Below are 25,091 nucleotides of genomic sequence, written 5' to 3'. Positions count from 1 at the left end.
GAAAAAGGTTAATAAACTAAACATCACCAAAAGCTGCGTAAGAGTTTGACACAAATTAATGTTTTCATTCTCTTCAGGAAGTTGAGGCAAATTAATTTTTCTCATTCATGTACATTTTATAACCAGTTAAGAAAAACATACATGCTTTCATTTTCTAATTCTGAAAACACAGATTCAATATAAGACTGGCAGAACTGGCTTTAATGAAAACACTTTACAGAAAGAAAAGTAAGGAAAACCTATTTCGAGAGAGAACCATGCCTTATAATGGTAACAACCTACATTTACTGAATAACAATAAATAGTTAATATTTATTAAGAGTTTCCTATTTGCCAAGCATTCTTCTAGGCCTTCTACAAGCAGTAACTTAGCTAATCTTCACTACTATCTCATACTATCTACTTTAACACAAATTATTTTATTTAATCCTAATGACACTAGATAGTAGTTTGATTATCTTCATTATCCAGATGAGGAAACCTAAATTTTAGAGGTTATAAATTTGCCCAAAATCGCTTAACCAGAAAGTAGAAAAGCACTGATTTGAAATGTATCACCTCACCCTAGAGTCCAGGGTCTTCACTAGTAGATTTTTATTCCCAGAACCATCTTTATAACATAACGCCGGCATTAGTTTTTATTGTTCCAATTACCCTAATTAATCAAAACAAAGCCTAAAAAAAAAAAATGTGAAAACAAAAACGAAAAAACACTAAACCCTTTAAGAAATGTCACACAACTATAAGGAATCAAGAGTTAACTTAAACAGCAAAGCATGAAATTTCCTTCCAAAAAATCAAATCAAGTGAATTTCTGACTTAGGATTACTATTCTCTTGCGTAAGTTCCTATCCCTATCCATTTGTCAAACAACACTTTTGTCCTTGGAATGTCTCTACTCTTCAAGTAACGCAAATGAAGTTCCATCTATCCTACTTCCTTACCATCTCTCAAACCTGTTGTTTTTTCACAAAGTACCTTGTTCTCTTCTCTTTGACACTTACTGTAATTTGTAATAAGATATTTGTTGAAGATTTGTTCCTTCACTAGACTAAAATTCTGTAAGGGGCCGGGTGCAGTGGCTCACGCCTGTAATCCCAACACTTTGGGAGGCCGAGGCAGGCAGATCATGAGTCAAGAGATTGAGACCATCCTGGCCAACATGGTGAAACCCCATCTCTACTAAAAATACAAAAATTAGCTGGGCATGGTGGCGTGCACCTGTAATCCCGGCTACTCAGGAGGCTGAGGCAGGAGAATCGCTTGAACCCAGAGGGCAGAGGTTGCAGTGAGCCAAGATCGCGCCACTGCACTCCAGCCTGGCAATAAAGCAAGACTTCGTCTCAAAAAAAGAAAAAAAAAAAATATGTAAGGGAAAATTTATATCTATTCTGCTCACCACTGTACAGCCAGGTCCAATACAGTGGTCAATAAATATTTGTTGAATGAACAAATAAATGAATCACCTCTTTTTATTCCTATTGCCACTTTAGTTCAGGCCTAGATAATTAACTGCAAAGCCCTTCTTCCCCTTCTATCTATTCTCTGTAATGCAACCATATGATTTTTCCAAACTGCAAACCTTTTGGGCAAATACCTTGGAACGGATTGCTGAGTCATATGTTAAGTATATGTTTAACATTTTAAAAAAGTGGAGTCGGGCCCGATGGCTCAAGCCTGTAATCCCAGCACTCTGGGAGGCCGAGGCGGGTGGATCACCTGAGGTCGGGAGTTTGAGACCAGCCTGACCAACACGGAGAAACCCCGTCTCTGCTAAAAATACAAAATTAGCGGGGCATGGTGGCACATGGCTGCAATCCCAGTTACTCCAGAGGCTGAGGCAGGAGAATCGCTTGAACCCGGAGGCAGAGGTTGCGGTGAGCCAAGATCATGCTATTGCACTCCAGCCTGGGCAACAAGAGCAAAATTCCATCTCAAAAAAAAAAAAAAAGAAAGAAAAGTGGTCATACCACTACAGGGTCATAGAAACAAAAAAATCATAAACTGCAAACCAAAGAGAACGTGTTATGTATAACATATAAGTGAATTAAAAAAATGGGTTTTTTTGTTGCTGTTGTTGTTTTGTGGTTTTGAGACAGAGTCTCGCTCTGTCACCCAGGCTGAAGTGCAGTGGCACGATCTTGGCTCACTGCAAGCTCCGCCTCCCGGGGTTCACGCCATTCTCCTGCCTCAGCCTCCTGAGTAGCTGGGACTACAGGCGCCCGCCAACACGCCCGGCTAATTTTTTGTATTTTTAGTAGAGACGGGGTTTCACCGTGTTAGCCAGGATTTTCTCAATCTCCTGACCTCGTGATCCACCTATCTCGGCCTCCCAAAGTGATGGGATTACACGCGTGAGCCACTGTGCCCGGCCACTTTTTTGTTTTTAAGAGACAGGGTCTCACTCTTGTTACCCAGGCTGGAGTGCAGTGCTACCATCATAGCTCACTGTAGCCTCAAACTCCTTGGCTCAAGCAATACTTCCACCTTGCTCTCCCAAAGCACGGGGATTAACAGGTGTGAACCACCATGCCTAGTCTAATTACTTTTTTAAGACACGGTCTCACTATGTTGCCCAGGCTGGTCTCAAATTTCTGGCCTCAAGCAATCTCCCACCTCAGCCTTCTGAGTAGCTGGATTTACAAGTGCATCCAGCAATTTTAAAAGTAAATTTGGCAGGGTGCAGTGGCTCATGCCTGTAATCCCAGCACTTTGGGAGGCCAAAGCAGGTGGATCACGAGGTCAGGGGTTCAAGATTCAGCCTGGCCAAGATGGAGAAAGCCTGTCTCTACTAAAAATACAAAAAAATTAGCCAGGCGTGGTGGCAGGCGCCTGTATTCCCAGCTACTCGGGAGGCTGAGGCAGAGAACTGCTTGAACCAGGGAGGCAGGGGTTGCAGTGAGCCGAGATCACACCACCACTGCACTCCGGCCTGGGCGACAGAGCAAGACTCCGTCTCAAAAAAAAAAAAAAAAAAAAAAAAAAGAATTAAAATTAGCCAGGCATGGCAGCAGGCACCTGTAATTCCAGCTACTCAGGAGGCTGAAGTGGAAGGAAGGTTCACTTGAGCCCAGGAGATGGAGGCTGCAGTGAGCCATATTCAGGCCACTGCACTCTAGCCTGGGAGACAGAGCCAGACTATCCCAAAAAATAAAAACAAAAAAGTAAATTTGATGCCACATCCATGTTTAAAGCATTTAAAGGGGACATGTGGTACAAGATGGTGGATCCTGCAGAGAAAAGGGAATGCTTGTACTTTGTTGGTACTTTGTTGGTGGAATGCAAAGTAGTTCAGCCATTATGGAAAACCATAGGCTCTTTAAAAGCTAAAACTAGAAGTACCATATGATCCAGCAATCCCACTGTTGGGTACATATCCAAAAGGAAGGAGATCAGTATACGAAAGAGACATCAGCACTCCCACGTTTAGTGACACATTATTCACAATAGTCGAGATACGGAATCAACCTAAGTTGAATGGATAAAGAAAACAGATGAATGGATAAAGAAATTGTGGTATATATACACAATGGAACATTATTCAGCCACACAAAAAGAAGAAAATCCTGTCATTTGCAGCAACATGGATGGGACTGGAGGTCATTATCTTAAGTAAAACAAACCAGGCACGAAAAGACAAATATCACGTTCTCACATGTGAAAGCAAAAAAAGTGGACCTCATGGAGGTAGAGAGTAGAATGGTGGTTAACACAGTCTAGGAAAGGAAGAGGAGAGAGGGAGGGATGAAGAGAAGTTGATTATTGGGTACCAAAATACAGTTAGATAGAAGGAATAAGTTCTAGTGTTCAATAGTACATAAGTGAAACTATAGTTAAAAATAACTTATTGTATATTCTAAAATAGCTAGAAAAGAACTGAAATGTTTCCGACACAAAGGAAAGATAAATGTTTGAGATGATGGCTATGCCATTTATCCTGATCTGATCATTATACATTGTATAAGTGTATCAAAATATCAAAATTTTATATCCCCAAAATATGTACAACTATGATACATAAATAAAAGAAAACAGGCCAGGCTCGGTGGCTCACATCTGTAATCCCAGCACTTGGAGTGGCCAAGGCAGGGGGATTGCTGGAGGCCAGGAGCTCAAGGCCAGCCTGGGCAACATGCTGACCCTAGGCATGGTGCCATGCACCCGTAGTCCCAGCTACTCGGGAGGGTGAAGTGGGAGGATCGCCTGAGCCCAGGAGTTGGAGGCTGCAGTGAGTTGTGATCGCACAACTGCACTCCAGACTGGGTGACAGAGCGAGACTCCGTCTCAAAAAAAAAAAAAAAGATACAAAAATTAGCTGGGCGTGGTGGCACGTGCCTGTAATCCCAGCTACTCGGGAGGCTGAGGCAGGAGAATCGCTTGAACCAGGGAGTTGGAGGTTGCAGTGAGCCGAGATCGTGCCACTGCACTCCAGCCTGGCAACAGAGCGAGACTCCATATGAAAGAAAAGAATTCCTCTTGGCCTACAGTGGTTATGATTAAAGAGAGATAGTGGCTAAAGTTGATAAAACAGAAGTAGACAAGGTAGGGAAGGGGCTTTTACTTTCCATACTTTTCATTAAAAGGGTATTTGTTTTTAATACCCTTCTCAGTTGTTTTATGCTAACTCCAGCATGCCTTACTAATTCAAAAATTAAAAATTATAAAATTAAACAACCACCTTCAAAGGCTCCCTTGAGTCCAAAAGGCGTTTTGTACGTATGGTTCCCATGCTCTTCCACTACCACCCGCCATCCCTCCCACTACTTCACAGACCACCCCTCCACCACCTAGGCAGAGTTAAGCTGCTCCTCCAGTTTTGCACTCGCCCCATCTGCAGACTTTTGCACTCCCCTACAGAGCGCTTCCGGCACTCTTCCATTATTTACTGTCTGTCTCTGCCACTAGGTTAGCAGCAACTGGGAGTAGGAACTTTAGAGCCAATGCCTGGCACAGAGTAACTGCTCAACCAATTCTGATTAATCAACCTCCGGGGTCTACAAAAGGGCGAGTCCCCCGCTGTCCCCCGGCTCAGGCTCCCTCGCCCCGCCGGCCCCGGCCTCCTTACACTCCGAGGTGCGTGTGTGACACGATCTTTCCGCAGGCAATGGTTGCCGGGCCTGGCTCGAAGCCGAGGGCCTGCAGATACATCCAGAGATGCTCCTTCTCGAAAGCGGTGACCGAGGCCGAGCTCATCCTCGCGGTAGGCACGGTGGCTGCAAAGAAAGAAAGCGCAAGCCCAGGGGACTCGGAGGGCCCTCAAGATCCCTCCCTACGGTCAGCCTGAGGTCGCGGCGGTCCTTCCATTGCCAACGCCTGCTCCTTTCACGCCCGGAGCCATTTCGCCTCAAAGGGCCTTACAGCCTCCGGGAAACTGAGCTTCTAACGGTACATTGCGGCCACCACTGCCTCAGCGAAGCCACCACAAACCGAGACTCCCGCCCTTAAGGAAGAGCAGTGTGCGCCGGCGCCGCCAGGCTTCCGAGGGAGGAGGGACTTCCCGCAAGGACTATATCTCCCGCCATGCAATGCGCCTTTCTGTCCTCTTTTCCGGCCGTGCCCAGCCAAGAAACTACAAGACCCACGGGGCATTGCGCCGCCAGCGAATTGTTCTCCGCTTGCTTAACCGCTGTCGTGCCCAGGTCCTCGGGCCTTCGGGTTTCTCATTCTTGGTTAGTGGGGTCTATTTGCTTGTGTATCCTAGTTGTTACGTCACATAAAAGCCATAAATGGAGCACTGTGCCTCGGTGTAGAGAAAAAGCATTGGTTCCATCCTCCGCTATGCTCACTGTGACTCTAATCAAGTCACGTAATCTCTGAGCCTCATTTCTGTCGGCGAAATCTATGCCCTCAAATGCTGGATATTCCTTTTCCTGCTTTAAATGAAATCTGGCTCTCAGGCCGGGCGCGGTGGCTCACGCTTGTAATCCCAGCACTTTGGGAGGCCGAGGCGGGCGGATCACGAGGTCAGGAGATCGAGACCACAGTGAAACCCCGTCTCTACTAACAATACAAAAAAAAAACTAGCCGGGCGTGGTGGCGGGCGCCTGTAGTCCCAGCTACTCGGAGAGGCTGAGGCAGGAGAATGGCGCGAACCTGGGAGGCGGAGATTGCAGTGAGCCGAGATCGCGCCACTGCACTCCAGCCTGGGCGGCAGAGCGAGACTCTGTCTCAAAAAAAAAAAAAAAAAAGAAATCTGGCTCTCTACTCCCCCTGCAGTCCTTTTTTTTTTTTTTTTTTTTTTGAGACGGGGTTTCGCTCTTGTTGCCCAAGTTGGGGTGCAGTGACGCGATTTTGGCTCACTGCAACCTCCGCCTCCCAGGTTCAAGCGATTCTCCTGCCTCAGCCTCCCAAGTAGCTGGGATTAACAGGTGTCCGCCACCACGCCCGGCTAATTCTTTGTATTTTTAATAGAGACGGGGTTTCACCCTGTTGGCCGGCTGGTCTCGAACTCCTGACCTCAAGTTATCTGCCGGCATTGGCCTCCCAAAGTGCTGGGATTACAGGCGTGAGCCACTGTGCCTGGCCGCCTGCAGTCCTCTTAATTGACAGCTGTTGCCTACCACAAACCCCACTGACAACAGGGCCTGTAAGTGGATTGGGTAACCTGCTTTTAAGTCTCATTGCTACCTCTGGCAATTATTGCCTCCTGCCTCACTGAAACCACCTTAATAAAAAAGACAGAGGCAGGGCACAGTGGCTCACGCCTGTAATCCCAGCACTTTGGGAGGCCAAGGTGGGTGGATCACCTGAGGTGGGGAGTTCGAGACCAGCCTGACCAACATAGAGAAACCCCGTCTCTACTAAAAATACAAAATTAGCCGGGCGTGGTAGCGCATGCCTGTAATCCCAGCTCAGCTACTCGGGAGGCTGAGGCAGAAGAATCGCTTGAACCCGAGAGGCAGACGTTGCAGTGAGCCAAGATCCTTCCACTGCACTCCAGCCTGGGCGACAAACTGAGACTGTCTCAAAAGAAAAAAGAGGAGAGAGAGGAGAGAGAGAGAGAGAGAAAGAAAAGCCACCAAGTTGACCAGGCTGGGCTCGAACTCCTGGGCTCAAGCGATCTGCCCACCTTGACCTCCCAAGGAATGAGCCACCGCACCCAGCCTAAAACCACCTTTTGAAGTTTATGCTATCACCCATAGCTTTTCATGATGGAGGTCATCTGTAAGATCTCTGACTCCATTCTGGTGGTGCACGCCTGTGGTCCAGCTGCTCAGAAGGCTGAGGTGGGAAAATCACGTGGGCCCTGGGAGGCTGAGGCTGCAGTAAGCTGTGATTGCATGACTGCACTTCAGCCTAGTGACAGAGCAAGACCCTTCTCAAAGCAAAAGAACAGCCACACACAAAAATCTCTGACTCCTGTCTCAAAGAGTCAAACTCTGTAAAATTGTTGCTGGAAAAAATAGAGTCCTGATCCAGACCCAAAGGGAAGGTTCTTGGATCTTGTGCGGGAAATAATTTGAGGTGAATCACAGAGCACAGTGAAGGAAGCAAGTTTATTGGAAACTACTCCGTTGAAGAGCGGAGCAACCTCAGAAAGCAGGCGGAGGAACACACGGTCCTTTGTTGACTGTCTCTACTTGTGAGAAATTATAAAGAGCTGTAATTAAACTTGGAATGCGCAGATGTGCTCACTAAAGGTAGGGCTATTGTGCTTTTAGAGACCATTAATCTTTCAACCTAAGCTTGCGCGTTAACGTCATCTTTAAGTAAAGTGGGCTGCTCTTTAGAACATGTGGACATTCTGCAGGCTTAGTGGGAGATGTCCTGTATGGCCATAAATATTCTGTAATTATAATTGGTAGCCAGCTTAGAATGTGGCTATTTTTAGACGATAAGCATTAATTTTATAGGAGCCTCGTAAGTGCCTAGCTACTTTAAAATGGAGTCACTCTAGTCATGTTTTATTAAACCAGAGGTCTGGTAAGCAGGCATTCCTCTAACAAAATGTTTAAAGAGGTTTATTCTGAGCCAAATATGAGTGACCATGGCCTGAGGCACAGCCAACATGGTGAAACCCCATCTCTACTAAAAAGACAGAAATTAGGCTGGGCGCGGTGGCTCACGCTTGTAATCCCAACACTTTGGGAGGCCGAGGCGGGCGGATCACGAGGTCAGGAGATCAAGACCACGGTGAAACCCCGTCTTTACTAAAAATACAAAAAATTAGCCAGGCGTGGTGGCGGGCGCCTGTAGTCCCAGCTACTCGGAGAGGCTGAGGCAGGAGAATGGCGTGAACCCGGGAGGCAGAGCTTGCAGTGAGCCAAACCTGGTGAAAGGAGCCCTCAACAAAAAAAAAAAAAAAAAAAGAAAGACGCCTGTAGTCCCAGCTACTCGGGAGGCTGAGGGCAGGAGAATCGCTTGAACCCGGGAGGCAGAGGTTGCAGTGAGCTGAGATCACTGTACTCCAGCCTGGGTGACAGAGCAAGTATTGGATTCTCAGTTAATCTCTTCAGAATTGGGAGGCCTGCCTGGGGAAAGATCTACTTATTTCAATAGAGATTCTATGTATTTATTTATGAGACGGAGTCTCACTCTATCGCCCAGACTGGAGTGCAATGGTGCCATCTCTGCTCAGTGCAACATCTACCTCCTGGGTTCAAGTAATTCTCCTGCCTTGGCCTCCCAAGTAGCTGGGATTACAGGCATGCGCCACCATGCCCAGCTAATTTTGTATTTTTAGTAGAGATAGGGTTTCACCGTGTTGGCCAGGCTGGTCTAGAACTCCAGACCTCAGGTGATCTGCCCGCCTCGGCCTCCCAAAGTGCTGGGATTACAGGTGTGAGCCACCGGCCAGCTTCTTTACAGACGTAGATTTCCCCCCATAAGCGACGACTTTGCAGGACCATTTCAAAATATAACAAAGAAACATATTTTGGGAAAAAATATTTTGATTTCCTTATTTATCTCTCATGTGATGTTATGCCAGTCAGGTTAGAAAGTAAGCTGGGTTATATAGGCTTAAACAAAACCCATCTGATGAGATTTTTATGGCTTGTAGGACATGACTCCCCAAGTTCTGTAGATAGGAATTTGGACAAGAAACAAAAAAGATCAGAGTTTAGTTCTCACTCACTAGGCCTCATTTTAAGATTTGGCAGCTAGGCGCAGTGGCTCATGCCTGTAATCCCAGCACTTTGGGAGGCCGAGGCAGGAGGATCACTTGAGGCCAGGAATTCCAGGCTAGCCTGGTATTCTCCCGTCTCAGCCTCCTGAGTAGCTGGGATTACAGGTGTCTGCCACCACACCTGACAAATTTTTGTATTTTTAGTAGAGGCAGCGTTTCACCATGTTGGCCAGGCTGGTCTGGAGCTCCTGACCTCAAGTGATCTGCCCACCTTGGCCTCCCAAAGTATTGGGATTACAGATGTGAGCTACCGTGCCCAGCCTAATTTTTTAAGGTTTTCTGTTATAGAGAGAAGGTCTCACCATATTGCCCACGCTGGTTTGGAACTCCTGGGCTCAAGTGATTCTCCCACCTTGGCCTCCCAAAGTGCTGGGATTATAAGTGTGAGCCACTGCCCCCGGATTGCTTCTACAATTTACTCCCTTAACTAATACTTTTTTTTGAGATGGAGTCTCGCTCTGCCACCCAAACTGGAGCGCGGTGGTGTGATTTGGCTCACTGCAACCTCTGCCTCCTGGGTTCAAGCGATTCTCCTGCCTCAGCCTCCTGAGTAGCTGGGATTACAGGCCTGTGCCACCACAACCCGGCTAATTTTTTATTTTATTTATTTATTTATTTTTGTATTTTTAGTAGAGACAGGGTTTCACTATGTTGGCCAGGCTGGTTTCAAACTCCTGACCTCAAGTGATCCACCCGCCTTGGCCTCCCAAAGTGCTGGGAATACAGGCAACTAATATTTAATGCTGCTCTGTGCCAGGCACTGCTCTATGCTTTTCACAAATGTTAACTATTTAATCTTCATAGCAAATCTAGCACTATTCCTGTTTTACTGATGAAAAAAATGAGGCATAGAGAAATTAAGTAACTTGCTAAAGGACACACAGTAAGTGGCAGAGCCAGATTACAACCTAGAGTCTGAGCCCTTACCCATCATGCTATGCTTCCTCCCAGTTGACCTGCTTTTAGTCACATGCCCACCACTAGGCTAAGGGAAAGCAAAAACCTTGACCACTATACCCATTGAGACCTTCAAAAGGAGCATGAATGAATCATGGGAGACCAAAAGACAACAAATGTTCACTATACCAGCAGGAAAAAAAATTCATGAAGTCAAGATTATACAGCCCAATTTTTACTATAAGTATTTCAGCAATTAAACTTTAAATGATTATATTAAATATGACACAGAACTAGGATCTCTTACAAAAGTTTAGATCAGCATGTCATTGCAATTAAGACCAATGTAGCCAAAAAATAGATTAACACTCTTCAAAGTCACAGGAATAAAAACAGGAAGTTTAATGTAATACAAATTGCGTATTCAACCAAAAGGGGTATTTTATTGTTTGTTATTCAACATTTTGTCCTGAGAGGACAGGGCCATTAGCATGTGAATGATTTGATCCGTTCTCCTCTTCCAAAGCTATAATATCTGGAATTTCATCAGTCTCAGATGTCAAGTCTATGGTGGTGAAATCAAACACCTGTAAAAGAAGAATCTTGGATATTGAAACGAACACTGATGAAGCGAGTTGTCAGGTCCATCTGAGCTCAGGGAGACTTTAGTGCATGTAGGTGAACCTTGCTTTGTCTATAGCTGTGCTTTTTGAAAAGATGTTTGTGGTCTTTTTCCTGCAATTCCCTCATACTTTAAAAGCACTAAGGAAACCTTTTAGAAAGGAAACTAACTAGTGGTAGAACCTAGTCAATGAAGGCTTTTTAAAAAAATACCAGATATAAAGCATTTCTTATTATTCAACTATTAATCTATTACTTCCTTAAAAACAATAATACCCCACTTTTCCATAAGCAAGTCTCTAGGGAAATGTTTAGCAACTGAGGAAACAAAAGGTATTTTTATGGTTCAAACAGCCATCACAAAACCCTACCTCTTCCCTGCACAGGAAAGCCTTTAGGGACAAGAAACTCTGTCAAATTTTACTTTATATACAATTTCGATAAGCTAGGTAACGTTTCTTAGCAAACAACAGATTAAAACAAGAAAATTAAGGCTGGCTGCAGTGGCTCACGCCTGTAATCCCAGCACTGTGGGAGGCCGAGGCGGGAGGATCACGAGGTTGGGAGATCGAGACCATCCTGGCTAACACGGTGGAACGCTGTCTCTACTAAAAATACAAAAAGTTAGCCAGGCGTGGTGGCATGCACCTGTAGTCCCAGCTACTCAGGAGGCTGAGGCAGGAGAATCACTTGAACCCAGGAGCAGTGAGCCGAGGTTCACCTGCACTCCAGCCTTGGCGACAGAGCGAGATTCTGTCTCAAAAACAAACAAACAAAAAAGCCAGAACACCACAAATCCTGAGACATGTTGACAAATGAATGAAATGCATGCAGACACAAACTTGAAACACAAAGAGCAAAACCATGACCAATGTGCACAGCTCACAGCAAAAAGCAAGGGCTGCTGGTGCTCTTCTAGAAGCTAAGAATTTCTACATTTTATTCTGCCCCTGCTCGGGAAGAAGAGCTTTGAGACCTCTCTCCTTTTCGTAAGCTATTCTGTAAGCACTACAATTCTTTTTTTTTTTAATTTGTACTAACTTTTTTTTTTTTTTTTGAGACAGGGTCTCGCTCGCTCTGTCACCCAGGCTGGAGTGCAGTGGCGCGATCTTGGCTCACTGCAAGCTCTGCCTCCCGGGTTCACGCCATTCTCCTGCCTCAGCCTCTCCGAGTAGCTGGGACTACAGGCGCCTGCCACCACGCCCGGCTAATTTTTTTGTATTTTTAGTAGAGACGGGGTTTCACCGTGGTCTCGATCTCCTGACCTTGTGATCCGCCTGCCTCAGCCTCCCAAAGTGCTGGGATTACAAGCGTGAGCCGCCGCGCCCGGCCTAATTTGTACTAACTTAAGTAACACACTATAACTCTTATAGTAGGGAAACACAAAGGTATATGTTCAGGATACGAAAGCATGTGTAGCCGGGTGTGGTGGCTCACGCCTGTAATCCCAGCATTTTGGGAGGCTGAGGCGGGCAGATCACTTGAGGTCAGGAGTTTGAGACCAGCCTGGCCAATGTGGTGAAACCCCATCTCTACTAAAAAGACAAAAACTAGCCAGGCGTGGTGGCACACACCTATACTTGGGAGGCTGAGGGCAGGAGTATAGCTTGAACCTGGGAGGCAGAGGTTGCAGTGAGCTGAGACCACGCCATTGCACTCCAGCCTGGGCAACAGAGCAAGACTCTGCCTCAAAAAAAAAAAAAAAAAAAAATTAAGAGGCAGAGGCCTAGAAAATGCCAGTCACTGGGAACAGGAAGGCAAGTGAGTGACTAGGCTCTATCCTGGAAACCCATAAATCACAAAAGTCCATCCTTCCCAGAAACCAGAAGCTCCTTATCTGCAAAACAAATCCTAGGGATTTCCTACCTACCCTCCAACTCAACTCACCTGTTTACTGATTTCTGGAGTTACACTGAGAAGAAAAAATTTGTAACTTGATAAAAACCTTTTTTTTTTTTTTTTTGAGACAGGGTCTGTTGTCCAGGCAGGAGTGCAGTGGCACGACCTCAGCTCACTGCAACCTCCACCTGCCTGGTTCAGGGGATTCTTGTGCCTCAGCCCCCAAGTAGCTGGGATTACAGGTGCACACAGCCATGCCCGGCTAATTTTTGTGGGTTTTTTTGTTTTGTTTTGTTTTGTTTTTGTTTTTTGAGATGGAGTCTCGCCCTGTCGCTGGACAGGCTGGAGTGCAATGGCGCGATCTTGGCTCACTGCAACCTCCACCTCCCGGGTTCAAACGATTCTGCCTCAGCCTCCTGAGGAGCTGGGATTACAGGTGCACGCCACCATGCCCAGCTAATTTTTGTATTTTTAGTAGAGACAAGGTTTACCATGTTGGCCAGGCTGGCCACTGTTGGCCTCCCCTGAGCTCGTGATCTGCCAGCCTTGGCCTCCCAACGTGCCGGGATTACAGGCGTGAGCTACCACGCCCAGCCTAGTTTTTGTGTTTTTAGTAGAGAGTGGGTTTCGCCTGTTGGCCAGGCTGGTCTCAAACTCCTGACCTCAAGTGATCTGTCCACCTCGGCCTCCCAAAGTGCTGGGATTACAGGCATGAGTCACTGTGCCTGGTCGATAACAAACTTTAATAGACTCATTCACACCAAAGGAGCATGTAAAGTTATGTGCCGCTTCATTGTTTTCATGGAGAGAAAGGGGTGAACCAGGATAGAAAGAGACTAATTTGAGTTAGACTTCAGTTCTGCTGAGGGCAGCCCTGCTGCTTACCTTCTAGCAGGGACAGCCAGAAGCATGTAGCTCTATTTCACACTTTTTTTTTTTTTTTTGAGACAGAGTCTCACTCTGTTGCTCAGGTTGGAGTGCAGTGGCGCAATCTTGGCTCACTGCAGCCTCCACCTCCCAGACGCAGGGGATTCTCCTTCCCCAGCCTCCAAGTGGCTGGGATTATAGGCACGCACCACTAGGCCAGGCTAATTTTTGTATTTTTTGTAGAGACAGGGTTTCACATTGTTGGTCAGGCTGGTGTTGAACCCCTGACCTCAGGTGATCTGCCTGCCTTGGCCTCCCAAAGTGCTGGGATTACAGGTATGAGCCGCAGCGCCTGGCCCACTTCACAAGTTCTGAGACTCGCTTTTAAAAACAAGTTTGACATATTGTATCTGTGTGACAAGGAGATTCAGGATAGTTCCTAAATAACCAATGTTGAATGGACTAGAAGTCTGGATACCATAGGCAGGAGGTAAGAAGAACCTTTTTCTACAGGGGGCTTAAAGTCTTTTTACTTCTAATTAGTCTCACATGGTCTTCTATACGTATCTCCCCAACAACTAAGGTTAGTGACTTTTTCCCAAAATGACAACATAGTAACTTAAGTCCAGCTGAGACTGGACACTGAGGAATCTCCCTTTAGGACTCACGGTTTAACTGGTTCCCTGGCAAGAAATGCCCAATGCCTTTACATGATGCTGATTTAAACACTCACTCACTTCCTTTCAGCTCTGATTCCTTTTCAGTGAGGTAGTCAGACATGACTAGGTCCTCTTACTGGTTTAAAAACCCACTCACAGGGGTCCAGTAAGTTGGCAAACAAAGAGGGCCAACTGTCACCTAGTAAAATTTGAATATGCAGATTAGCTTTTAATTTGTTTTAAATCTGTTATCAAGCATCCTATTTTTTTTTTAAATCTGTTATCAAGCATCCTTTTTTTTTTGAGACGGAGTCTTGCTCTTTCGCCCAGGCCAGAGTGTAGTGGTGCTATCTCGGCTCACTGCAAGCTCTGCCTCCCAGGTTCACGCCATTCTCCTGCCTCAGCCTCCCAGTAGCTGGGACTACAGGCACCCGCCACCACGCCCAGCTAATTTTTTGTATTTTTAGTAGAGACGGGGTTTCACCGTGTTTGCCAGGATGGTCTCGATCTCCTGACCTCGTGATCCGCCCGCCTCGGCCTCCCGAAGTGCTGGGATTACAGGCGTGAGTCACCGCACCCAGCCAAGCATCCCATTTTTAACATTAGCCTTCCAATGTTCTCACTCTGCCAAACTCCCCAACAGGCCAATTGAAATTCATGTATGTATAATAACTCTGTCATGCAGGTTAAGCAGCTCTACAAAAGCAACACACAAAGCATATGGAACAAACAGCACGTAACTGGTCTATCCTGCAGTGAATTTTATTGAATTCAAAGGTAGTATTCCTATTTGAGAAATGAAAAACTAAAATCAAGTTTTACAAGCAAGCATCATGAGATAAAGCAGTGAGGAGGCCTTTCCAGATGATACCAGAGCAGACAGCAGCTTCTACCCCAGCCCACATGAAGATGTTTTTATTCAATACAAACAGCAACAGAGGCAACGCAATGGCCATAGAATGAGAACATAAGTGCACTTGAATTTTTTCTGAGTTCTGGCTATAGGCTCTGACAAGCCTATCATTCTTTTCTTACCAGGTGAACAGAAATCATCTGCTAATGCCAGAAACTTTAAAGCTCTTAATTCAGCTGGAAACAACCATAATTGAGGGCCTTTAAAGTAGCTACTTGCTTCCCAATTTAGGGTTGCCTAGCAAGTTAATTTCAACATAACAAAAGGTGTCATCTGTCCGGCCACAGCATGCACTAGTGTTAGGGGCAGGTTTAATGAGTTTTGTGCTCAGATCGCTGGGTCTCCTGGCTGCTCTTGTCCATCTCTGCACCTTGGTCCTGAGCATTCTGAGACTCAGTCAGCTGAGGATAAAAGGGACCTACCAGCCAGTTGAGGGGTGTGTTGTTAACAAGATAATCCATCACATTATCTAAAGATTCCTTCATTTTCTGCAGCTGCCCCTTGCTAGAAGTGAGGAGGCCGTCAGACACTTCTTTAAAGGAGGCAGCATTGCGGAACACTGAGTAGATGTCGCCTGCCATCACCCCCATGTGCTTGGCCTGATCTTGGATGTTCTGCGGTACACCTTGGATGTTGGACAGGAGGGTGTGGCACGTGGTCTGGAGCTGCTGAGTCAGGTTGCGGGCAATTGCAAGAGTACGTGACTCAATGTGCTAAAAATAAAACTTAAAATTAGCAGTGGATCCAACAGTGCTATGTATAAGTTAGTTCAATGACAGTAAGCTGGTTATGTGTCCACCACATATGTGGATTCTTTGGCTTTTAAAAATCCTCATTACAATGCCAAGTGCAGCAGTATTATTCACATTTCACAGATATGAATATAAGCTTAGAGCTTAAGTAGATGGCTTCAGTTAACAACTGGAAAACAGCTGGGTAGGGATTCGAACTAGTGCCTGAGTCTCCAAAGTTCATCATCTTAAACTGAAGAAACATATTAGGTAGGGGAGATCCAAAAGAATGGAAATAGACTTCATGTTAGTAGTGTAATGTACATATTCCCTCCTCAAATAAAATGACAAGACATGAACGAACAGTTCATATTGACTTCAGAGCTTTTGGGACACAAAGAACCACTTTCTAGGACTATAAGAGGATATTTCTTTTCCCTTCCTTCCTCCCTTCCTCCCTTCCTTTTTCTTTCTTTCTCTTTCTCTCTCTCTCTTTTTCTCTCCTTCCTTCCTTCCTTCCCTCCCTCCCTCCCTCTCTCCCTGCCTTCTTTCTTTCTTTCTTTCTTTCTTTCTTTCTTTCTTTCTTTCTTTCTTTCTTTCTCTCTCTCTCTCTCTCTCTTTCTTTCTTTCTTTCTTTCTTTCTGAGACAGGGTCTCAGTCTGTCGCCCAGGCTGAAGGGCACTGGCACAATCATGGCTCACTGCAGCCCCAACCTCTTGGGCTTAGGTGATCCTCCCACCTCAGCCTCTCGAGCAACTAGGACTACAGGTGCACGCCACCACACCCTGCTAATTTTTGTATTTTTTGTAGAGATGGGGTTTCACAGTTGCCCAGGCTGGTCCTGAATTCCTGGGCTCAAGCGATCTGCCTGCCTTGGCCTCCCAAAGTGCTGAGATTACAGGTGTGAGCCATTGCACCCAGCCAAGATGCTATGTCTTCCCTCCGGAACCTTGATCACCTTACTGCCCTTTCACCTAGTTGGTTCACCCATTAGTTCTCAGCTTACCATTCATCTCTTCCAGAAAGCAATGTGACTCAACCACCCCCACTCCAAGGCTGCCTGAGATAGTCTTCCCATATATTTTCTTTTTTATTTTTTGAGACAGAGTCTTACTCTGTTGCCCAGGCTGGAGTGCAGTGGCATGATCTCGGCTCATGGCAACCTCTGCCTCCCAGGTTCAAGCCATTATCCTGCCTCAGCAGCCCGAGTAGCTGGGACTACAGGCACGTGCCACCATGCCTGGCTCATTTTTTTGTATTTTTAGTAGAGACAGGGTTTCACCATGTTGGCCAGGATGGTCTCAATCTCCTGACCTCGTGATCTGCCCGCCTCGGCCTCCCAAAGTGTTGGGATTACAGGCGTGAGCCACCGCGCCCAGCCAATAGTGTCTGTATTTATGCTGTTAAACAACAACCGGACTTGGCTGCTCTGAGCGTACTGCCTATGAGATAGCCCTCTACTGCAGGGAGCATTAAAAAAAAAAACAGGCACAATAGGACAGCATGGCTGGCTGTATCCCCTGTTAGTCTGTACCCACTATGAGGGCAAGGCCTGTGTTTCTCATTTAGTTGTATCTCACTTGGGGCATATGTATACTCATAGGTTGTTAGATAAAATTATTCCCTGCCTAGTTTTGCTTTACTGCCACATAACTAGCCATCTATGTACATGGTATTGTTCAACCTTTTGATAGAGAAGAGTATTCTAAGACATAGTATGGAAAAATTGAAATGAAAAGTCTGATAAGAACTTCTTCAGAAACCAGCAAATGACCATCCCAGTCATCTTACCTCAGCACAGTGGGACTCATCAGTATCATCATATCCAATGCTCCTTTTCCACTCCACCCATGAGAGGTAGAGCTTATCCTGAGCATCCTGAATTTTCTGATTGGCACTATGCACATTCTTCCTGGCAAATTCAATCTAGACACATTGAAACAAGACAAAGGAACACACAAGTCAGATATTCATGTTAGCCTGCTTGCAGATGTATGATGTAAATCAGGCAACATAAAAACTAAGAATTTCCTGGAGCTGAATAAGATCTATTCCTGCTCTCATTATTATTATTATCAATATGTGTAAATTAACCAAGCAGTAGTAGCTCTTTACTGCCTCTATTTAACTATTAAATCACTGACTCCACATTTACCTCAGTTTAGCACAGGTAAAGCAACTAAAAAACTAAAAAAAAATTTTTTTTTGAGAGAGTCTCACTGTCACCCAGGCTGAAGTGCAGTGGCGCGATCACAGCTCACTGAACCTCTGTCTCGTGCCTTCGCTTACCGAGTAGCTGGGATTACAGGCATATGCCACCATGCCCAGCTAATTTTTGTATTTTTAGTAGAGACAGGATTTCACCATGTTGGCCAGGCTGGTCTCGAACTCCTGACCTCAGGTGATCCAACCACCTTGCCCTCCTAAAGTGCTGGGATTATAGGCATGAGCCACCACGCCCAGCCAGCAACTAAAATTTAATGTGGACATGAGTAAAGGATAAGTTAGAATTACAAAACAGAAAGGAATTTGACCTTCCTCTTCCCTGTTGCCAACCACCTACTTCCCTTTCTAAGAAGAAAAGGTTTTCTTACGGCAGTACAGAATGGTACATACTGTTCTATAACTTGGCAACCTTTAATGGCTACACAGTAGTCTATTGTGATATATCAATTTAATTAGTCCCGTTAGTGGATGTGCATTGTTATAGTCTCTTGCAACTTTAAACAAATATACACATCTGTAAGATAAAAAGCAAAACAGCTCCAAGTGTAGGTATGTTTGTAACTTTACTAAAACTGTCTCTTGAATCAGTCCCTTAGAGCAAGAGCTGCACAAGTGTGGTTCTTTCTCTACACCGTTGCCAATAGCCACATTTCCTGTGTGGCAGGACAAGGGAGATGTCAGTATTTGACCCCTCAGAGCGAGATTAGCATCGCTTCCTATATTTCAGCTATTTATACTTCCTTTTTCTGTGAGCTGTCTTCATATTCTTTGTCCAGTTTTCTATTGGGTTGTTCGTCAAGTAAGAGTGAAATTCTTGGATTTTGTGATTACATTTAATTCTTGGGCCTAGAGATAAATGAACCCACTTCAGATACCTTAAAATAAAGTTTTACTCACCAGGCGAACAGTAGAATGGAGCTGAGAAATGGTCTCTTGGCTTTTTTGCTTAGCTTCTTTAACCCTGCTAAGAGCCTGCTGGTAGGCGCGGGAGCGAAGCTTGGTAGACAGGGATCCCAGTCTAACATAATAACTTGGCTTCTGAACCAGATCAAATCCTTCAACTTTTTTTGCTTCTTTTTCTGAAGTTAGAAATAAGAGACAAAAAAACTTAAGGGATCACAGTGACAAGTGATAAGGCCTGGACTCTAACCTGGGTCTTGACTTTCTTACTTCTACCCAATCACTTAGCAATCATGCAGTCATTTTTCCAAGACTGCTCACATCTGCTGCTGGACTTGACTACCCTGAACATATTACTGTATCTGATACACACTGCATGCATCTACACGTTTCTCCCACTAGAGTAAACTGCATTTTTTTTTTTGGAAACAGGGTCTTGCTCTGTTGCCCAGGCTGGAGTACAGTGGCACAATTTTGGCTCACTGCAGCCTCAACCTCCTGGGCTCAACTGATCCTCTCACCTCAGCCTCCCGAGTAGCTAGGACTATAGGAACAAGCCACCATGCCCATCTAATTTTTGTGTTTTTTAGGGTTTCGCCATGTTGCCCAGGCTAATCTCAAACTCCTGAACTCAAGCGATCTGCCTGTCTTAGCCTCCCAAAGTGCTGGGATTGTAGGCATGCACCACTGCGTCCAGCCTAGAGTGAACTTGAGCGGCATGGTACCTGGCACACATTACCTAATGATGATTCTTTGTAATGAGGATTTTATAAAGCGATCCATTAAAGACTATCCATTTACAGAAAATATTCTTCAAGGCCAATTTTTACTAAAGTTTCAAAACTTACTACGTACGATTCAATGTGAACTTTATGATTGCTTTAGGAAGGAAAATCTATAGAGGCAAAAAGATTAGTGGTTGCTCACATCTGTAATCCCAGCACTTTGGGAGGTCAAGGCAGGTGGATCGTTTGAGCCCAGGAGTTCGAGATCAGCCTGGGCAATATAGTGAGATCCCATCTCTATAAAATAAAATTGAATTAAAAAGGACTGACTGCAAACAGGCATGAGGATCTTTTGGGGTAACAGAAGTGTTCTAAAACTGGATTGTGGTGATGCTTGCACAACTGTGTAAATTTAGACTAAAGATGAGAGTATATGTCAATGAAGCTGTTTAAGAAAGATTTAATATAAAACAGTATTTCAAGATAAAATTCCAGTTACCTAGTTCTTCCTCAGTGAGAGGGAGGTAGTGTTCTACCAACAGCTCTGATTTGGTGAGTGCATTGTCTACGCCACTGCTCACGAGCTGCATCATCCGACTCCCCAAGACTGTGTTAACGCTGCCACTGACCACAGACTTGGTCTTCTCCACACTGCCAGTCACCGCCCCTTTGGTCTTGTCCATCACCCCTGTGATCGTGCTGGCCACAGAATCCTTGGCCCCAGTCACAGTAGTCGTCACAGCATCTTTTGCCCCAGTCACAGCACCTTTGGCACTGGCAACAATCTATAAGTAGAAAAGCAGATCCCTTGCCTGGTGAGAAACATGAGCACAAGGACATACCTAAGGTCTTAACTAAGGCAGCACAGCTGAAGAGTTAAAGAAGGAATCTAGTCCTCTCACTCTAGCTTTAGGTCTTGGGCAAGTCACTAAGAGTTGATGAGCCTGAATTTCCCTATCAAGTATATCTGCCCTACCTGCCAGTCCTTGGGAATTGCTGGAGGAGCAAATGAAGTAAATAGATATGAAATTTGTCTGTTTGCCAAGGCTGCAGTGAGCCGTGATTGTGCCACTGCCCTTAGCCTGGGTGACAGAGCAAGACCCTGTCTCAAAAAAAAAGAAAGAAGAGAAAAGAAAAAAAAAAAAGAAAAGAGAAAAGAAAAGAAGGTAAGTTATATAGCTTATTCCAAAGTCACACAAATCCAGAGAGGAAACTGAAGATCAAACTATACCTGGCCCTCAGGGTGTTATTAGTATGCATTTATTATACATGGCAGGGCATGGTGGCTCATGCCTGTAATCCCAGCACTTTGCAAAGCTGAGTCGGTTGGATCACCTGAAGTTAGGAGTTCGAGACCAGCCTGACCAATATGGTGAAACCCTGTCTCTACTAAATACAAAAAATTAGTTGGGCATGGTGGCACATGCCTGTAACCCCAGCTACTTGGGAGACTGAGGCAGAAGAATGGCTTGAACCCCAGAGGCGAAGGTTGCAGTGAGCCAAAATTGCACCATTACACTACAGCCTGGGCAACAAGAGCAAAACTCCGTCTCAAAAACAAACAAACAACAACAACAAAAATTAGCTGGGTATGGCGGGGCGTGCCTGTGAACCCAGCTACTGGGGAGGCTGAAGCAGGACAACTGCTTGAACCCAGGAGGAAGAGGCTGCAGTGAGTCGAGATTGTGCCACCGGGCTGGAGTGCAGTGGCGTGATCTTGGCTCACTGCAAGCTCCACCTCCCAGGTTCATGCCATTCTCCTGCCTCAGCCTCCCGAGTAGCTGGGACTACAGGCGCCTGCCACCACACCCGGCTAATTTTTTTTTTTGTATTTTTAGTAGAGACGGGGTTTCACCGTGTTAGCCAGGATGGTCTTGATCTCCTGACCTCGTGATCTGCCCACCTCAGCCTCCCAAAGTGCTGGGATTACAGGCATGAGCCACTGTGCCTGGCCCACAAGTTACCAACATTTAAAGAAAATATCCGAAATGGAAAAAACTCTCACCATTAGCACAGTCTCAAGCAATGTAGGTGAAAAATTTAAAAGATTTGCACAAGCATTCTAAAGGCTATATACTAAACTTATCTATAGCTGTGTACCACATAACATTTTGGTCAGCAATGGACCACTATTCGATGATAGTCCATAAGATTATAATGGACTGCCCTAAAACAGGTATACTTTTTTTTTCACTGTACCTTTTCTAGTTTAGATACACAAATACTTATCATTGTGTACAGTAGTCAGTGTAGTCATGCTGTGAAGGTTTGTAGCCTAGAAGCAAGCAACAGGCTATATACCATATAGCCTAGGTATATAGTAGGCTATACCAGGAGTCCCTAACCCGCAGGCCATGAACCATTACCAGTCCATTACCAGTCAGAGGCGACATTAGATTCTCATAGGAGACCTAATCCTAACCCTATTGTGAACTTGCATGTGCATGCTCCTTATGAGAATCTAATGATAAATATAGTGCACTTGAATCATCCCAAAAATACCACCGGCCCCCTACTGGTCCATGGAAAAACTGTCTTGCATGGAACCAGTTCCTGGTGCCACAAAGCTTGGGGACCACTGGGCTCTACCATCTAGGTTGGTGTGAGTATACTCTGTGATGTTCACACAATGGCAAAATCACCTAATGATGCATGTCTCAAAACATATTCCCATCACTAAGTGACAGATGACTGTATTAAGATTATAAAAAGACACAGAGCTATATTTTTCCCTAACTGGTATCCTTTTGTGCCATTCTGTATTCTTAATTTGAAACAAAATTTTAGGACATTATCTGAACCAAAGGATCACCAGGACAAACGAGCCTATCATTTTTGTCAACACTGGCTAGCTATCCCATATGGATGGTAGTTCCTGGCAGCATTGTACAAGCCAGGTGAGAAAAGCTTATATATATCACGTCTGCATTTATTTAATACCACAAGAGAATCAGTTACTTGAGACAGCAATTTCATCTATAGGAGCAAAGACACAAATTGATAGACATCACACTAAAAGTTTTCTTTTTTTTTTTTTTTTGAGACGGAGTCTCGCTCTGTCGCCCAGGCTGGAGTGCAGTGGCGCAATCTCGGCTCACTGCAAGCTCCACCTCCCGGGTTCACGCCATTCTCCTGCCTCAGCCTCTCCGAGTAGCTGGGACTACAGGCGCCCGCCACCACGCCTGGCTAATTTTTTTGTATTTTTAGTAGAGACGGGGTTTCACCATGGTCTCGATCTCCTGACCTCGTGATCCGCCCGCCTCGGCCTCCCAAAGTGCTGGGATTACAAGCGTGAGCCACCGCGCCTGGCCACACTGAAAGTTTTCTAATCCAAAGGAGGCTCGTTCTTCTCTGCTTCGTAGATACAACTTGACAACAGTTCAGGAAGTAAGGAAGTGGCCATTATTTTTCAAACACACATCCAGATCCAGGTTGAGAAAACAAGTATTTGCCTGTTTGTGGTATGTACAGCTTGTTTTAACAGATAGAAGGTGAAAACGTGAAGTGTCAAGCCTCAGCACTTTTGTCCCAAGCTCACCTGAGTTGATGGCTGATTCAGAATAGGCAGTCTCTCCTCAATCCTGTCTAGCCCCTTACAGGCATAGATATTGGCAACTGCAACTAGAATCACAAATGGGAAAATGTTAATGTAGCACTATAGGTATAGAATGAACACACATTACCATAGGCCTTATAAAAATTGGCAATAATGGGCTGGGCACAGTGGCTCACGCCTGTCATCCCAGCACTTTGGGAGGCTGAGGCAGGTGGATCATGAGGTCAAGAGATCGAGACCATCCTGGCCAACATGGTGAAACCCTGTCTCTACTAAAAATACAAAAATTAGCTGAGCATGGTGGTGTGCGCCTGTAGTCCCAGCTCCTCAGGAGGCTGAGGCAGGAGAATCGCTTGAACTCAGGAAGCAGGGGTTCCAGTGAGCCGAGATGCGCCATTGCACTCCAGCCTGGGTGACAGAGCGAGACTCCATCTCAAAAAAAAAAAAAAAAAAGGATGTTGATCTTATATAACAGAATGCATTGCCCGGTTTCTCTAGCTCTGACAGGAAGAGGCCTGGCAAGTTGCTGGCAACTCTCTTCTACAGATAAGGAAATATGGGGGTGTGAGGGAGGAGCAGGCAGAGGCAGTGACAGGCCAGAGAGGAAGCTGGCTCTGAAGTTTCTTCCTTATCAACTGGCCCCTAATGTTAATGCCAAGAGTAGCCAGGCTTTCCCTGAACTCCCATTCAGAGAATAAGGTATCTGGAAACTGTCTCAAAATCGGCATCCCCATGCCAATTTAATCCCTACCTATGCTTACTTCAGCACAGGTCAGTGTATTTGGAGTCCTCACGAGGAAAGAATATGCTAAGACCACCCTGGATCTCCCTAACAAGGGAGATTTTAGTGTGAGCTTCCCGGTAAGAATACCAAACCAAGTACTAGTACCAAATTCATTTAGGAAGTAGCAGAGTTGGAATGGCTGGTCTCTAAAGGCTCCTTATAATCCTAAAAGTCCCTGGCTTAGCCGTTTGAAAGCATGATTTAAATCTTTATTCAAAAGCAGTTCATGATGTGGAGAAATTGGAGCCTCCATACAGTGTTGGTGGGAAGGTAAAATGGTACAGCTGATTTGGAAAACAGTCGGGCAGCTCCTCAAAAGCTTAAACAGTTATTATATAACCCAGCAATTCCACTCCTGGGTATATACCAAAAAAACCTGAAAACATATGTCCACACAAAAACTTGTATACAAATGTTCACAGAAGCATTACACATAATGTCCAAAAGTAGAATGAACCCAAACATCTATCAGTTGAAGAATGAATAAATATTGTCTGTCTAGACAGTGAATTACTATTCCACAATAAAAAGAGATGAAGTACTGATATGATGGGACAAGATAGATTAACTTTGAAAACACTATGCTCAATGAAAGAAGCCAATCACAAAAAACCCACACATTTTATGATTTCATATATAAGAAATATCCAGCATAGGCAAATCTATAAAGACAAAGTAGATTAGTAGCTGCCTTAGGGTGGTTGTTAGGAAATGGGGAGTGACTACTAAGTATGAGAGTATGAGATTTCTCATGGAGTATGAGATTTCTATTCTTTTTTTATTTTGGTAAAATATACATAACAAACTTCACCATTTCAACCATTTTTAACTGTGCAATTCAGTGGCATTAAGTCCATTTACAACATTATACAACCATCACCACTATCCATTTCTAAAACTCATTCATGGCCAGGCATGGTGGCTCATACCTGTAGTCCCAGCACTTTGGGAGGCCGAGGCCAGTGGATCACCTGGGGTCAGGAGTCCCTGACCAGCCTGGCCAACATGGCAAAACCCTGTCTCTACTAAAAATACAAAATTAGCTGGGCATGGTGGTGTATACCTATAATCCCAACTACTCGGGGAGCTAAGGCAGGAGAATCACCAGAGCCCAGGAGGCAGAGACTGCAGTGAGCAGTCTCAAATTCCAGGCCTCAAGTGATCCTCCCATCTAGGCCTCCCAAAGTGCTAGGATTACAGGTGTAGGCCACCGTGCCCATCCTCTGGGGGATTTTTAATTAAAGGA

The 25,091-nt window shown here is 45.2% G+C and overlaps 2 protein-coding genes across 6 annotated transcripts in view; both read right to left on the bottom strand.

Moving 5' to 3' along the window:
* The window catches only part of HAUS6 (HAUS augmin like complex subunit 6), a 60,548-nt gene extending 55,084 nt beyond the window's left edge, over positions 1-5,464 (bottom strand). The window contains exon 1 of the mRNA XM_058431156.1: positions 5,066-5,464. Within this exon, the coding sequence (XP_058287139.1) occupies positions 5,066-5,193 (128 nt within the window). The 5' untranslated portion in view covers positions 5,194-5,464. The remainder of the gene's footprint in view (positions 1-5,065) is intronic.
* Positions 5,465-10,402: 4,938 nt separating this feature from the next.
* Positions 10,403-25,091, bottom strand: part of PLIN2 (perilipin 2) — a 79,512-nt gene continuing 64,823 nt past the window's right edge. For 4 of the 5 annotated variants that reach the window (XM_058431055.1, XM_058431056.1, XM_032139389.2 and 1 more), the window contains 6 exons: positions 23,044-23,126; positions 20,005-20,290; positions 18,778-18,959; positions 17,446-17,580; positions 15,346-15,636; positions 10,403-10,611 (listed from right to left, as the gene is read on the bottom strand). In XM_058431055.1, coding sequence (XP_058287038.1) covers positions 10,477-10,611; positions 15,346-15,636; positions 17,446-17,580; positions 18,778-18,959; positions 20,005-20,290; positions 23,044-23,126 — 1,112 coding nt within the window. In that variant the 3' untranslated portion in view covers positions 10,403-10,476. Of the gene's footprint in view, positions 10,612-14,559; positions 15,637-17,445; positions 17,581-18,777; positions 18,960-20,004; positions 20,291-23,043; positions 23,127-25,091 lie in introns of those variants that run through there. The other variant, XM_032139390.2, reaches the window with a different exon arrangement.

Source organism: Hylobates moloch, unplaced genomic scaffold (assembly GCF_009828535.3).
Source record: "Hylobates moloch isolate HMO894 unplaced genomic scaffold, HMol_V3 SCAFFOLD_19, whole genome shotgun sequence".
NCBI lineage: Eukaryota > Metazoa > Chordata > Mammalia > Primates > Hylobatidae > Hylobates > Hylobates moloch.
The sequence above is the reverse complement of the archived record's forward strand: the minus strand, read 5'-3'. Positions and strand labels throughout refer to the sequence as shown.